Below are 16,014 nucleotides of genomic sequence, written 5' to 3'. Positions count from 1 at the left end.
TTGGCGAGCGACCATGACCAACTTCCAACCAGCACGCTGCGCGCTGCTTCCCGCGCGGACACGTTGCCATTCAAAATAACAACTTTTTTTCTAAATACGCTGTATTTGTTAGGGAAATATGTTTTTATATTGATACAAATATTTAAAAATCATATATATATTTTTAGAATGCAATAACGTAAATAAAAGTTTATTATATCAAAATTAATTTTCTTTTCGATATCAGCACTATCAGTATGTGTGCTGTATGTGATGGAGCGAACTACGAATATTTTTTACGCAAATAATTCGTGATTTCGTTCGTAGTTCATTCATCTATGCTATGCTCTTATCACAAGTGTCCTGAATAAGTATACGAATAATGTGAATCACTGCAAATTCATGTTGGCTGTTATTAGATCCCAGATGTGATTATTTATTACGCCGCGATGATATCATAAATTTTCCGCATTAAATTATTAAGGTTGCCAGATGCTAAAAGACATTCACATTTTCCAATCATTTCCTATATATCGATTTATAATACAGATATATTTTTGTATGCTTTCCAATGTATAAATGGTCTACATTTATTCGTATGTTGTAGATTTTTGTATTTTCTGAGATAACCAAAGCGGTAGGTGAACTTACAAAAATTATAAATAAGTAAATAAAAATTATTATTAGCGGCAAATTCTAGAAGGAAAACACATTCGAATGTATTTTTTAACATTAGTGGATTCATAAATGACTTATGCGTTTTCACATCAGCCGCAGGTTTCTGAAATTCGTAAAAAAATGTTTGTCGAAGAAGATAGAATGATAACAATTTGGGTAATTTAAATTCTTTATTGCTTTTTGCTTTAGCAGTTTTAGTACATAAATATCCGCCGCAGAATTCTAAACTGATATTTTTGATGGCTGAAATCCAAATTGAATTAAGGTAACGTAAATAAATATTATATTTATTAATTTATTTTTTACTACACTTATATTCTTGGTAGGTTATGAGATTTAAAAAAATACAATAAAACACAAAGAGGTAATTTTTTGTTACCTATCTCCTCGTACAAAATAAAATAATGACGTTTTCCGTTTGAGTTCCGTTCCGTTGAGTACCCAACACAAATGTTTCCTCTACTGGCAATACCAAATTTAAAAAAGTCAAAATCACGACTCTTTTCAAACCAGGATCTATCCGCTGATAGTAAAAATATTGTAAATTAGGATTTCAATAATCTTTTAAGCTGATATGTACAGTATGTGATAAGTTTTTTTTTAAATAATGGTGAATCATAAAATGATTACACTACGATATTTAATTATTCATTTTAGAAGGACCAAAAAAGGATTCACTAAAGTATTATTTATATATTTTGCATTCTGCATACATAGTAAGGGAGTACGTTCAATATAAAAATTGGAAAAAGCGATTGCGATAATAAAATGCATAGTAACAGAGCGTTGAAGTAAAAAGCAACTTGATTAAAATGTATGTTTATCAAATATAATATTTTGTGAATGAACATGAGAAAAAAGTTTCCATTATTTCTATAGATAAAAAACTTTTTTCACCGTCACGATTAAAAAGATTTCGTAGAGCAAGCATAAAAGCCCAGCTACACTACTCGCGAAGTTGATCGAAGTTGACCTAATACGATAGTGTGGGCACGAACTTCGCTTCGCTTCGGGCATCTTCGCTTCGCTTGGCCCGACTTCCGATTGTTGTCGGTAAATGCGCCCGAGTCAAAGGACTCGAAGTTCGAACACGAAGTGTCTGCCCACACTACTCGGTTCACTTCAGTTCGCTTCGAGACGTCGTGTTTGGTGGTTGTGCGTGCGCAGAGTCATAGTGACTATACGTAATAAAATATGGCTTCTACACTGTGGTCACAGGACCTAATTTTTTTGTTTCTAGAAACACTCCAATCCGAGGCGGTTATTTGGGACCCAATTGAAAGGGACTATAAAGATGACTAACTAACCATCACGCCGTTTCCCCGTAGGGGTAGGCAGAGAGGACGGACCGCCAAACAACTCGGTCTTGGCACACACTCCTTGCCTCATTCACATTCATACATCGTCTCATACATACTCTTCTATTATTCTGACTCTTGACATGGCCCGACTCGAGTATCTGATTCACTTGATCGTGCCATGTCTTCCTCGGGCGTCCCCGACTTCTGCTACCATTCACATTTGCATCATATATCCTCCTTTTTTTATATTTTTTTATAGTGAATACCTCACAAGAGTCCCAACTGCTCCCGTCTGGAGCCAGTGAGACTATGGCATCCCCAATTGGGGGATGTTGTGAGGCTGAAGGTAAGTGGGGAAGGGAAAGAGGAAGGTGGGGAAGTACCTGGCTATTCAGATCTAGTCACTAAACACGGCTAAAGCCATTTGGAGCAACGTTTCAATTCTGAATGGTGGTCTTACACCAGGGCGATACTGGTAGTATCTTCCACTCTGGAACGTGCCGCAAATATACTATATATTATTTTAATTAATTAATTGTGAAATAACACAAATTAATCAAATAAAATTTATTTGCGCACGTCGGGTTCGAACCCGCGACCTTCGGAATGGCAGTACAATGCGTTACCACTGGACTATGCCGGCTGTCACACTCTTCCCTATCTTCGCTCATTCGCTCTACATGCCCAAACCATCTAAGCGTCCCTTACTTAATCTTACTCATTACGCTTACATCAGCCTTGCACTCTTTGCGGATCTCCACATTCCTCACACGATCAAACATGGTTTTACCACACATACGCCCTTGAGGTGATTTTTCACAAAAACGGCGCTTTACAAATTATCCAATTATTATTATTATTATACGCCTCAGGGATCTCATTTCAACAGCATTTAATCTACTTTCATCCTTTATTTGCCACTTGAACGTCCATGTTGCCTAGTGCACGGACTCCGAGAGACTGAGCTGGACTGAGCTACTCGCGAAGTTGCACGAGTGTGTGGGCACGCACTTCGGACTTCGGCTAACTTCGTCGAGGACTTCGTCGAAGCGCCGAAGCGAGTAGTGTAGCGGCCGCTTTAGGAAATTATGGAAACTACCTTATAATAAATACTTCATAAATATTCAGGTTCTAACAAACTAATCATCACTCCATTTTCCACAGGGGTAGGCAGAGAGGTGGAGCGCAGCACAAATATATCTTGACACACACCTTGATTTATTCACATTCATACATCATTTCGGACTTACTATTCCGTTGTTCTGACTGTTGATATGACCCAGTTTTTTGGCGGCCCGTCCTCTCAGTCTACCCTTGCGGAAACGGCCTGATGGTTAGTTAGTTATTCACTTTTAATTAGAGAGGTGGCATTTGGGATAAACATATTTATGATGAGGATATAAAATGCTTAGTTTTTGTATGATGGCGATTTTCAATGGTGTTCGGGAACGTTGACAAATAACCGACATTGTTGAGAAAAGACCTTTATCAATGTGCATGTGCTAGAGGCCATGATAATTGACAGGGGTTGAATTTTTTTCAAATGTGAATACTACAGAAGAGTAACTGCTCCCTTCTAACCGGAGCCGGTGAGACTATGGCATCCCCAATTGGGGTATATTGTCAGACTGAAGGGTATGGGGAGAGGAAGGAGGGGAAATACCTGACTATTCAGATCTGATCACCAAACACTGTCAAAGCCATTTCAAGAATGGTGGTCTTACACCAGGGCGATACTGAGAGTATCTTCCACTCTGGAACGTGCCTCAAATATACCATATGTTTTTTAAATGTGAAAGAACACAAAATAATCAAATAAAATTTACTTGCGCAAACCGGGATTTGGACCCGCGATCCGCTAGTCGAGAGCCTTACCCCTTGACCACGGAGGCCGTCAACTTAAATAAATATAAATAACTTGCGCACGCCGAGATACGAACCTGCGATCTACGGATTCGTAGTCAAGGACCTTACCAATCGACCACCGAACCGCAAAATGACATTTAGTACTTTTTGAATGTAATCAATAGTTGATTTAGAACTTAGACAATCGGAAAGGTCCTGATATCCCTGCATTATGGGTACATTTTACATTTTGTATCTTGTTCCAGAGTAGGTACTTACCTAAAAGATACTATAAGTACCATGGAAGTAAGAACCTATCGAATGAAAGTCTGTATGGAAAGTATGGTTAGCAGCTTTTAGGCCATACTTCGGGTCAAATTCAGACCGTTTGGGGCGGAAAAACTTTACAGACGTCGTTTCAGTGGTGGGAAATTTCCCTAGATCTAGGCACGAACAATTTATTTTAGGGAAATGGGAAATTAATACAAATCTAGGGAAATTTCTAACGCGGGTAAAATTTTCTTTCGCATATGACAATATTACTTGGATTGCTAATATCACTGCCGTCTCTATATTCAATATTCGTCTAATATTCATGTTTGTGTAATAATTTTTAACATTGGCAACACAAAATATACGAAAATTATAATATTTATTCTTCTAATTTGGTGGACCTAGTACCTACCTACTTCCAACGTGTATATTATACAAAGTGCATAATGAGCCGAACTGCCGAAGAAAAAAGAGATTGCGTAGTTTGTGGTTTTTGCGCAGTTTGAGGATTTTTCGTGGCTTGTAATATAGCCACAAAACTGCTTCCGTCTGGCTTGTGTTCACACAGCCAGGCCCCAACACCTTACAGCCGGCCGGAGATATCCAGCAGGCCTGGAGCAGGCGCACGCGCCCCAACTGCCCTTTTCAAGGCCAACTTCGCAGTTCACTTACGTCGCGTCGCCCCAACTGCCTTTTTCAAGGCATTCAGCAAAATACTCAAATAACATTAATTCTTTCTCGTTTCAGAACAAACAACACAAAATGCCTTACCACCGCACACCAAGAGGAACAGCGACATTTAAGCGCAACAAGCCCCTGCCCATGGATTTCCCGGAGGGTGCCACAGGCTGGAGATTAAATCCAGATACGCACGAGCAGGAATTCATGTATGGATCCTCGCAGACCTGCTCCGGCTCGGCAACCGGATCACCAAGAGCCTCATCACCCATGGTAGAGGAATGGACGAGGGCTACGGCTTCAAAGCGCCCCCATTCCCCCCCAAAGCCCATTTTTCGCGTGGTTCACGAGAATAAGTACGAACCCTTACATCAAGTAAGAGAACCAGCCCAGGATATCCCGTCGCCACCGACGAAGAAACGCCCTACGCCACCAGGACCAGTGGCGTCCACCAGCAGAGACCAGGCGCCCACCAGACAAAGACCAACGACTACTACGACTCTTGGGAAGAGTACTCGAGTCCCGCCCGTAATCATGACCATAGGGTCAATGACGCACGGCGACATCACGAAAGAAGTACAGAGGCACATTGGAAGTGCCAACTTCAACTTCAGGTATGCCAAAGGAGGCAAAATCAGCGTTGTGGTGAGCTCAGTAGAAGCCCACAAAAAACTGACAGCAGCCCTACGTGGAGAGGAGAAGCCGTTCCACACCTACACCACAGAAGCGGATAAATTGAAGAAAACCGTCATCAGAGGACTCCCGAAGTTGTCACCAGAGGAGATAATGCAAGACCTTGAGGATCAAGGCTTCCCGGCAAGGACTGTGGTCAAGATGACCACCCCGGGAACAGAATACCCGCTTTACCTGGCACACTTTGGCCAGGAAACAAACATGGGCCACCTGAGAGCCGCAGTGGTCTACCTGTGCCACTGCAGGATTACTTTGAGGAAGTATAGAAGCAACCACCTCCAACACGGAACACAGTGCCACAGATGCCAAAATTTCGGACATGGGTCCAGAAATTGCGCACACGTTGCCCGCTGCGTCAAATGCGAAGGCAGTCACGCCACACCGGAGTGCCCCAAAACCGATCGAGAAGAGCCGGCCGTCTGCTGCAATTGCGGCGGAGCCCATCCCGCAAACTACGGCAAATGCCCCAACAGGGTGGCATACGTAGCTGCTCTCCAGCGCAGACAGGAGCAATCCAACGCCCAGAGGCACAAAGAGGCAGAGCCCCGGGCACAGAGACCCGCGGCCCAAGTTGACGGCCGGTCTTGGGCGAACGTAGCGGGCCGAAGCAACCACCAGCAACAGGCTCCTGAACAACAGGAACCACCAAGAGCCACACCGGAACAACGCCAAGCGCCAAACACCGGATCCTCTGATGACGAGGACATAATGATCCTACTGCGAGGCCTCATCAGGGTACGCGAAAAACTGGCCTCCTGCTCATCCAAGACAGAGAAACTGATTATCCTAATGGAGCTTCTCAAGGAGACCACACCGTGAAGCTCCATGAGAAAAAAAATGACAGCGACGGCGAAGAAATAGTATCCTTTTTTAATATAACAAAATGTGTTTTTTCTTCCACAGGAATTCTCTCACAAACTTTTTTGCAGGACCACCGAAGCGAAAAGGACGCAGCCAAAACATGAAAAAATGAAATACTTAAATTCAGTAAATCACAAAGTCAAACAGCGTAAAAAGTTCAGAACTTATTGTTTTTTCTTTTTCTTGTCATTTGTATGAGGTTTTTTATCCAGTTAAGAATTTTTCCTCATAAAACTTATTAATGTAACATAAATTCAGTCAATTAAATACAACCATCAGATGGTGATAGTAATAAGGCTAATCAGCCGCAGTACTAGTTAGTTAGAAACATGAAGGGTATTTTTATAAGCCCTAGCTAGTTAGAGGATTACGAAAGAATCCATAAAATCAAAAAAAAAAAATGTTTGAAGTCGCTTGCGATTTTTAGTTTCTTGCGGTCGAAAGTAGACGTCAGACGTCCCTACTGAGTGAGTTATCTATGCGTACCTAGTTCCTACCATGGCATCTTCTTTCATCTTAAGTGGTCGAATGACAAGATGTTTAGATTTTTGGATCTATACCAAAGCCATCCCTGTATTTGAGATCAGAAGCAAGAAGTTTCCAAAATTTTATAATTTAAGAATTTATACATTTAAAAAAAAATAAAAGAGAAACAACATTAAAATAAAGATAAATTTAAAATAAAAAATAAAGATTAAAGATTAAAATATAATTATCACACTAAAAGAAAAATATTAAAAGAGAATGGAAATCGGCATTTATAATGATTTATGTGTTTGTGCGTGTTGCGTGTTTTATATATTTTGTTTGTGTTGCGTGTATATGTTTTATTCTTTTATGTTATAGAATTTTGGTAATATTGTCTTTTTTGTTCTTTAATCCATTTTATTTTTATTTTGTGTTTGAATTTATTTTTATTTTCCTCAATTTTTGTTTCAAGTGGAAGACTGTTGAATGCTTTAATAGCGTGGTATTTATGGTGTCTTTGTCCAAAGGTAGTGTTTACCGTCGGAGTTTTTATGTTTTCTTTGTACGCTTGTCTGACCGGTCTATTAGTGATATTTTGTGTTTGTTGGGGTTTGTTTTTTTGGTCGAAAATGTAGTTTAGTAGTGTTTTAACATATAATTGGCGTATATCAAGTACGTCACAGCTTTTAAATATAAGTCAGACTTGAAGAAGAATCCCCCGTTGCCATGTATCTTAGCGTAATTTGTAACTTAGTTTTTGCTGGGACAGCCGCGCGCATAACTGTGTCATTTTTTGGATTTTTTAAAATTTTAGACAACAGTTATTCTTCCGAAATTCGCAAATGATTGCGATAGCCTTCGGTATCTTTAAACGCCATCTCTCAATAGAGTGTTAGAAGCACCAAATTCGTTTCTCCTTATAATTTATTATCTGGCCCACGTACAACGTTTTTTGCCCTTTTTCATATTCTAAAGTTCGTTCCGTAAAAGGTTCGAAATCGTAGGGACGCAGTTGCCTCAAGCACGCAACGCACATGACGCCATCTTGATTAGCAAAATCGGTTCGAGCTAAATTGAAACGTCTGAACGATATCTTGTTCAATTTTTGTCGTTCAATAAAAGTTGTTCAACTAAAATCGCTCTGTCAGAACGGGGCAAGGGAAAGAAACGAAGCAACCACAAATGGAGCGAAACGCCGCTTGCGGTTGATTAGTTCCTTTACCGTAATTCATGGTACGGTTCGCAAATGTATACGTATCCTAATACGACAGCATATTTTTAGGATTCCCAGTAACCATAAATAATGTTGATGTAAATCAAGCAATGTTTTTTTATTATGTTTCAAGAAAGTATATACAATTATGTACCAACAAATAAAACCATTTTACTGATGGAGAAATAATTCATTTAAATTATAGCAATATCATGTGGCGGAATAGTACATAATTATCTATTCTTTGTACCCAAAAATTTATTTACCTGTCTGTGATATATACTTCTTGTATGTTTTAAATTATTTTCATTTTATTGATGGACATAATATAGCTACAATAAAATGTACCTAATGTAACGGCAAAAACCAAAACTACAAAACAAAAGATTTTTTTTAACACAGTCGATAGGTTTACAAAGAGGTAACCAAAGGTTCTGTGTTGTGGAAAAATGGTTTTGTGTTCTATGAACTCATGTTCCAACAAAAGCAATACAAACTCTAAATCGAATAGCGGTATTTCATATCACAAGTGAGTATTTTGAATATATTTTCTTCATTATTGTAGTGTTTAAATTTAAATACAGTGGAACCAACAAAACAATAAAAAATCGAAATAACTAGTTTATTATTTATGGATTTATGACAAATAATTCATAATTTTTTACTAGAAAGCTGTCTGGAGACATTTTTTTTGCCCACGCTTTACAATTTGGTGAAAATGTGACACAGCATTATCGTTGAATAAATATGTATATAGAACGCATAGCCGCCTACTTATTAGGGTGATGGTTCTCAATTTACGATGCAACAGTTTCCCATGCTTTCAGCATCTCTTTGAAAATTGTTGCTCTGCTACTTCCTCCACCTCTACTAACAAACTCTCCTCCTTAACTTATTGCTGTGAAACACAATGCAACTCCATTAGGTCTTCGGTGGTCAGCTCTTGACTGTACTTTTCCACAAACTCATCAATTTCGCTGTTATCCACCTCCAGTCCCACGGACGTATATAAGGGGGGGGTCTTGGGGGTCCGGACCCCCCCCATTGCACCGCGCCGATTGTAGAATACGATAGTTTCTTAAGTCCGCCACAGTGCGGGGAGCGGGGGAATGGGCAGTGCCCCCGCCGCGGCGCGCCGCCGCCGCCCGCGTTTCGGCCGCGCGCACCATACCAAGCTAGAATCTAGTTTAGTCTATTTTGTCTCTTCGCGTTGCGCAGTTGTCAGTTGTTTTAATACAGAAAGAAGTGTCGCATTTAAAAAGTATGAAACGATCAAATCAGGTATCTCTTTTGAGTTTTTTTTCTAAGAAAGAGAGACCAAATCCCAATGAACTTTTATCAAAAGACAATGTGGAATCCTGTCATATTGAAGAAGTAGGAATAAATAGAGCGGGGCCATCCACAGATACTGATGACGATGAAGTGAAGAAAGGTAAGTCTCTTGTTTATTTTATTAGGAAGGAACCCAGTTACTAGAATTTTAAAAACTTTTATCCTGCTCTTATTTTTATTCCCAGAGAATTTCTGTAAACAAATGTTTTGCCGTGAGCATAAAATATTTGACAAATGGTAATTTCAGTGTATATGCGACGTGTACCTAAGTGTTATAAAATCATTTCGCCTTTTAACAGAAAGAAATACAATTATATTTAACTAACAACTAACTGGTGCCCGCGACATTGTTCGCGTAGACTTAATTTTTAGTTGAAAATTCTTATTCTTAACATAACTTTTTAGTTTATGAACCGATTGGAATGAAACATAGACTAAAATGTTAAACAAAACCGCATACAAATCGATTAAGCCGTTTCTGAGATTAGCGTGGTCAAACGCACAGACAAACAGACAAAAATTTTAATAACTATTTTATTGACCTCAGTAACATAATTATAGTGCGTATGAATTGTTTTTTTTTTGTAAATATTTATGTACTTACAGAAACGGAACGCTTACGATTTAATTATAGTATGGATTAGAGTATTAGAGTCACAAATTATTATTATTATTCTTACAATTAAATATGACCAAAAAGCTGTTTGAAGATGGGTATGTGCTGTTGTTTTGTTTTAGTCAAATATGTCTTTGTTACAGCCAGGATGGATTTGTGTTCGGCTACGTCCGCAGCCGCAGCCAGGACGGGTTATGATATTGCGCTCTACGTATGTCATCCTCCAAGCAATGACGAGGAAAAGCTGAGAGCATTAAAAGAGCTTTGGACCCCTCCGGATACATTTAAATTTCCAGTCACTATCACTGGTAAAAAGAAACTTTCTTTTCAACGCCATTGGACTACCAGGTACTCATGGCTTGTATATTCAAACGTCATGCAGGGAGCACTTTGCAAAGTATGTGTTTTATTTGGAAAAAAGCATGGCGGTCGTGGTCAGCAAGAGCTTGGAGCCTTGGTTAGTAAGCCATTTACTTACTGGAAGAAAGATTTAGAGAGCTTTGATCACCATGCAGATACTAAGTATCATAAATTTGCTGTTGAGCAGGCAGCAAATTTTGCAAGGATCATGGAAGGAAAAACGTTTGATGTTATAGAGTGCATGAATGCAGAAAACAGTAAAATTGCCGAAGAGAACAGAAAAAGATTGAAAGCCATTGTTGAAACAATTATTCTTTGTGGAAGGCAAGAAATAGCACTAAGAGGAAGTCGTGATTTTGGAGAAATTGGGATAAATGAACCCGAACATAATGATGGTAGTTATAGAGCACTTCTTCGTTTTCGTGCGCGATCTGGCGATGAAGCACTTAAAAATCATTTACTAACACAAAACATTCACAGTAGAGCCATGTATACGTCACCAGGAATTCAAAATCAAGTGATTGAACTATGTGGTAGTGCTATTCAAGCGCAAGTACTTAATAGGGTCAAAGAGGCTGGTTTTTTTACTGTACTTGCTGATGAAACACAAGACATATCACGGCGAGAACAATTAGCGTTATGTTTACGATACGTACACTGCTCATCTGGGAAATCGGTTATACGGGAAGATTTTTTAGAATTCATCCACGTAGAAGATGTTTCAGCTCAAGCTTTGGCAACGACTATTATATCACATCTCTTATCATATAATTTGGATATGGATAAATGGATTGGTCAAGGCTATGATGGCGCTGCAGTGATGAGCGGCCGGTTACGGGGCGTAAGAACAAAAGCACAACCATTTATTTGAAATAAGGAATGATAATTTTTAATTAATAGTAGTTGTAAAACAATGAATCTCGTGTCAGTTTTTTTTGTTTGAGAGAAAACTACATTTATTTTCATGTATAACTTGAATTTACAATATTTTGTTAGTGTTACTGTAGGTAGGTAGGTAATTTTTAATTTTAATTATATTGTAGTTCATTAAAAAGAGTGTCATAATAATACGACCAAAGTTTAAAAGAAATTATTTTGTTCTTAAGATGAAAGCTCTTCATTTAGCTTGAGAGAAAACGCTTATTTTTTTCATACATTAAGTATTATTTGCATTAAAAATATTTTGTTATTGTAGGTAGGATGATACTTTTTGATTTTAATTTTATAATTGTAGTTCATTAAAAAGAGTGCCTTACAATATGACCAAAGTTTAGAATAAATTATTTGGTTATGTGATTAAATAAAAGGTGTTTCAATTTTAAAACAAATTATTTGTTCTTAAGATGAAAGAGTATTTTTGTTTAGTGTACCTTAACAAATTAGGTATAAAAAAAGTTATTTTGTTTTCCACCTTTTATTTTATGTTATTTCTTTTTTTATGTTATAAACGAAGCGATTTTATTTAAATAAGGAGCGATAATTATGTTATGTTTATTTTTAGTTCAAATATCAGAGACTGAATGATTTATATATATAATATTTAAAAATAAAGGCTGGTTGATTAAGACTGACTATTTTTTTCACGAAAACATGACCTTATATATTTTTTTTTAATTTGCGGACCCCCCCCTTATCAAAGCTATATATACGTCCGTGTCCAGTCCCATGGTATTGTCCAAAGACACAATCTCGTTGACTGTAGACTCCACGGGTTCTTTTTCAAACCCCTCAAAATCACATTCGACAACGCTCTTTGGCCAAAGCTTCTTCCAAGAAGAAGTGAGGGTCCGCTTGGTAACCCCTTCCTACGCCTTGTCAATAATCTTGAGGTAAGTAACGGTGTGAAAGTGATCTTTCCAAAACTCTATTAGAGTGAGACTTGTCCCTCCAGTCACCTCAAAACAACGCTCGAAGAGTGTTTTAGTGGAGAGTTTCTCAAAGTGAGAAATAACCTGCTGGTCCATAGGCTAGAGTAACGGAGTGGTGTTGCAAATATCTTCTTAAATTTCCCCTGTGTGGAGTACATGTACCTAATAAAAAATCTCTTTCACCTCCAATTCTCTCCATACTCACAACATATCCCAGAATATTGACTATACATTCCCACTCGCCTCGAACAGTTGGATAACAACATAGGTGGTATACCTATGTATTAAAAAAAAAACATTGCTACACTTTTTTAGCACCATTTATTAAAAGATGATGTTACAAAACACACGTACATTATAAATCCATTATATTTAATATAACTAAACTAGAGACTAGACAAGTTCCACCATAAAAGCAAAAAAGATAAAGTAGTCCATTAATATCAATTCAAACAATAGCCTGGTACCTAGCCTCGTCGAGTTCCTTATTCAAATTATCTTGCAGCTGGCGGCCGCCATCTTGTCCATCAGTTTGTCGGCCATTTTGCGGTGAGAAATCATAAGATGGCCGCCTTCGGTGTGCGAGACTGTCCTTATCAAAGTGTGTGGGAAACATGGCCAGGTACTCGTAGACGTTACTGTCTAGTTCAGGATTTACTGGCAAAGAATTGCGCATTTCGTTGTCTTGGTAGTTTGGAGAGATGCTGTCGCCATTTACAAAGTTCTCTGTGAAAAGATAATACATAATAATGATGGTATATGGTAGGAGAACTCGGGGACAACAGACGAAATGGTATGATCAAGATAATCAAATACTTGTGTCAGGTCATGTCAAGAGTCAGAATAACAGAAGAGTATGTATAAAACAATATTAAATTAATGCGAATGAATCAATTAGTGTGTGCCAAGACCGAGTTGTATGGCGGTCTGTCCTCCCAACCTATCTCCTTCTTGCGCTACACCGACGCTATGATGATTGTATTAACATTGAATATGGAGTTTTATTTTTATTTAGTCATTGATGTTTTCATTTCCCATCCCAGTTGGTAGAAGTTAAGTAATTTCAGAATGGCCGATGCCATACCACAATTCAGACGCGAATGGGCATTCAACAGAGACTGTTAATTTATAAAAAAAATTAAATGGTGCTGATCGTCGATTTGATAGTCAAACGCGAAGGCAGTTGAAACCTAACCTAACCCAAACGTACACCTCTCCATAATAGAAGATGCTTTCTGTATAGCGCTGGTGAGAGCATAACTGAAGAGTATAGTCCTTTTAGTATTAGTCTTCTCAGTCAAACAGAGTGAGGAGATCTGTTGTCATAAATTAAACTTTCAACCTTCCTGACTTCTTTCAACCTCATAACATTCCCCAAATGAGGATTCCTTAGTTTCAGGGCACTTAGAAATATTGTACCATATTACAAACAAACAAACATAGGACAATCGTTTGAAAGTTTCACTTATACAAGTTATCACTCATCAGTAAGTTGATATATTATTAGATTAGGTACTAGCTATACCCTGCCACGCGCAGTAGGTACTCTGCTCAGTCTGTCTCATAAATATACCACTCTCGTCTGTCTTTGCAGAGAGAGAAACAATACGACGTGTTTCTTTTACGTACATCAGATGGCACTGTTTTAAGCATGTTTTAGCATGCTTGTCTGACAGATGGCGTTGTTTTTTTAAAAAAAATTTTTTACCCGTCAACGGTGAAATCTATATAATATAGATATATAAAAACACAGGCGTATTTGAATGCATCATTTCATCAAATTTCAAAGTTAATTTTAAAGTTCTATGAAAGTTTTATTCACATTCTGTTATCATGGCATTATTGGCAAGTTGATTCACATCACTGAAATAACAACAGAACTTGATTAGGACTTTCATAGAACTTGAAAATTAACTTTGAAATTTGATGAACTGTTAAAATTTTCTGAAACAACCCATCCCAAGTCTAAGTACCTACCTACTTACTGAACTTGGCTTTCTAGATATGATTTAGTTCATTTCATGTTAAATTATAATGAAAATTTCGAAAACTTTTTAATGAAAAAAGTGACTATTTTTTTTATTATACCCAAACAATCGGGGCATTTCATACATATGGTGGTCTGTGCTCTCTGACTACTTCTATGAAAGACAACAATATTGTATTATTATTATTTGAACTTGCTTACCATAATATTGTTGTGAAGGAAGAGATGCTAAGTATTCATTGTTCAGCCATTGCTCGTAGGGACTGTCTGGAGAATCAACCTGTTATGAAATAAAATATAAATCATTAAAATGTGGTTAAGATAAATAACCTACTGGACCAATAATTGGAGGACGGCTAGACACAAAGATGAAAGTTCTTAACCATGACTTCAAAATAATTTTAAAGTGCTTATCCATGACTTATCTCTAGATGAAATACTGCTGCTAAACCACAGAATCTTAATACGTAAATTAAAATTGTTGGGAGTGAGAGGGAGCATGTTTGAATGGTTTAAGAGTTATCTGTTGGGAAGGTACTTAGCGGTAAATGTGGATTCATTCACTTCTCACAAATTTGCGGCATCAAGTGGAGTACCGCAAGGATCTCATTTGGACCCAATATTATTTTGTTTGTTCATCAATGACATAGTAAATATTTTTAGCAAAGTCAAAGTTCTGTTATTTGCCAATGATCTGAAGATCTACAGAATAATTAAAGATGATAATGATCGCGCTATTTTCCAGTTGAACCTGAATAAACATTTTGCTTGGAGTTCAGAAAATGATTTGCAACTAAATATTAGTAAATGCCAGATTATTAGTTTTTACATAGGTAAAAATCCTCTTCATTTTTCTTATTTCATTTGGCGCTAATCTTCTTCGAGTTTCACAGATTCTAGATCTCGGTGTCTTATTCCACGAAAGTCTACAGTTTAACTTACACATCGATGAAACTACAAGCGATGCAATGAGAATGCTCGGTTTTATTTTGAGAATGGGGGCAAAGTTTAAAAATGTTTTAACTTTAAAATATCCATATTGCTCATTAGTACGAAGTAAATTAGAAATTGAAATTGTACATAAACCAATTAAATTCGGAGTAGGTACTTGACCAGGATACCAAAAAGTTTGTAGTAAGTACCTACTCATTCCTCCTGCCGACCCTGGTACAGACTTACTGGCCTTCAGAAAGAAGCCCTCAAAAGCCACTGAACGGAGAGCGTTCGGACCGGCGCCTAGAAGAAGCAGCTGGGATCCCCTGGCATGGAGCCCCACCGCCCCCGTCGCCAGCAACATGACCAGGATTGTAGCAGGCAAATATCTATGTTTCCAGAAACCAATTTGAAAGTAATTACACTCACGGAGCCCCCATTCCTTCTGCCCACCCTGGGAACAGACTTGCTGGCCTTCAGGAAGAAACTCTCGAAGTCCCCGGGGGCGGAGCGCCCTGCCCGGGGCACGGACTTGGGCGCCTTAAGGAAGAAGGAGCTGGGCTCCCCGGGGCGCGAGGCCCCCACGGCCCCCGCCGTCAGTACCAGCAGGCAGAGACAAAAGCAGGATTGTGGCATAGCTGAAAAAACGACATAATAAAAAAATAATTATCAATTTGAGACAACAAAATAGTAGGCAAATATCCAGTGACGTTTGTTACAAAAACTGATTTCCGGAAACTAACACTTTTCTTAGAATCATATTATTAACTTGAATCACTCCCTACCACTACTCGGAGTCATTGGAAAACCATTATGAAACCTATAGGCTATAACCAATTGGCGAATGTTGAATTGCTGAAGAAAGAGGAAGGTGGCGATAATAGCAAAACCACGCAAGCATCATTACTATTTTAACTTTCACTAGAACG

At 38.3% G+C, this 16,014-nt stretch overlaps 1 protein-coding gene across 2 annotated transcripts; it reads right to left on the bottom strand.

Annotated features, from left to right (window-relative positions):
- Positions 1–12,477: 12,477 nt before the first annotated feature.
- On the bottom strand, positions 12,478–15,744 carry ETH (Ecdysis triggering hormone). 2 transcript variants are annotated; one of them, XM_089648069.1, is made up of 3 exons: positions 15,509–15,744; positions 14,354–14,432; positions 12,478–12,891 (listed from the first exon to the last, which is right to left on the bottom strand). In XM_089648069.1, the coding sequence occupies exons 1-3, from the start codon at positions 15,719–15,721 to the stop codon at positions 12,614–12,616; spliced, it is 570 nt and encodes a 189-aa protein (XP_089504195.1). In that variant the 5' UTR covers positions 15,722–15,744; the 3' UTR covers positions 12,478–12,613. The 2 variants fall into 2 exon arrangements, with proteins under 2 accessions (XP_089504195.1, XP_089504196.1); XM_089648070.1 differs by having other exon boundaries at positions 15,515–15,742.
- Positions 15,745–16,014: the final 270 nt, after the last annotated feature.

Source organism: Hesperophylax consimilis, chromosome 27 (assembly GCF_061612785.1).
Source record: "Hesperophylax consimilis isolate HC1 chromosome 27, BYU_Hcon_1.0, whole genome shotgun sequence".
Classification (NCBI taxonomy): domain Eukaryota; kingdom Metazoa; phylum Arthropoda; class Insecta; order Trichoptera; family Limnephilidae; genus Hesperophylax; species Hesperophylax consimilis.
The sequence above is the reverse complement of the archived record's forward strand: the minus strand, read 5'-3'. Positions and strand labels throughout refer to the sequence as shown.

Bases quoted from the DNA above. Each gene is read 5' to 3' on its own strand.
- ETH (XM_089648069.1), bottom strand. From the start codon at position 15,721: ATGCCACAATCCTGCTTTTGTCTCTGCCTGCTGGTACTGACGGCGGGG. The intron at 14,433-15,508 runs GTAATTACTTTC...ATTTCATAACAG, and splicing joins GGAATGGGGGCTCCGTGAGT to GTTGATTCTCCAGACAGTCC. The intron at 12,892-14,353 runs GTAAGCAAGTTC...ATCTTTTCACAG, and splicing joins TCCTTCACAACAATATTATG to AGAACTTTGTAAATGGCGAC.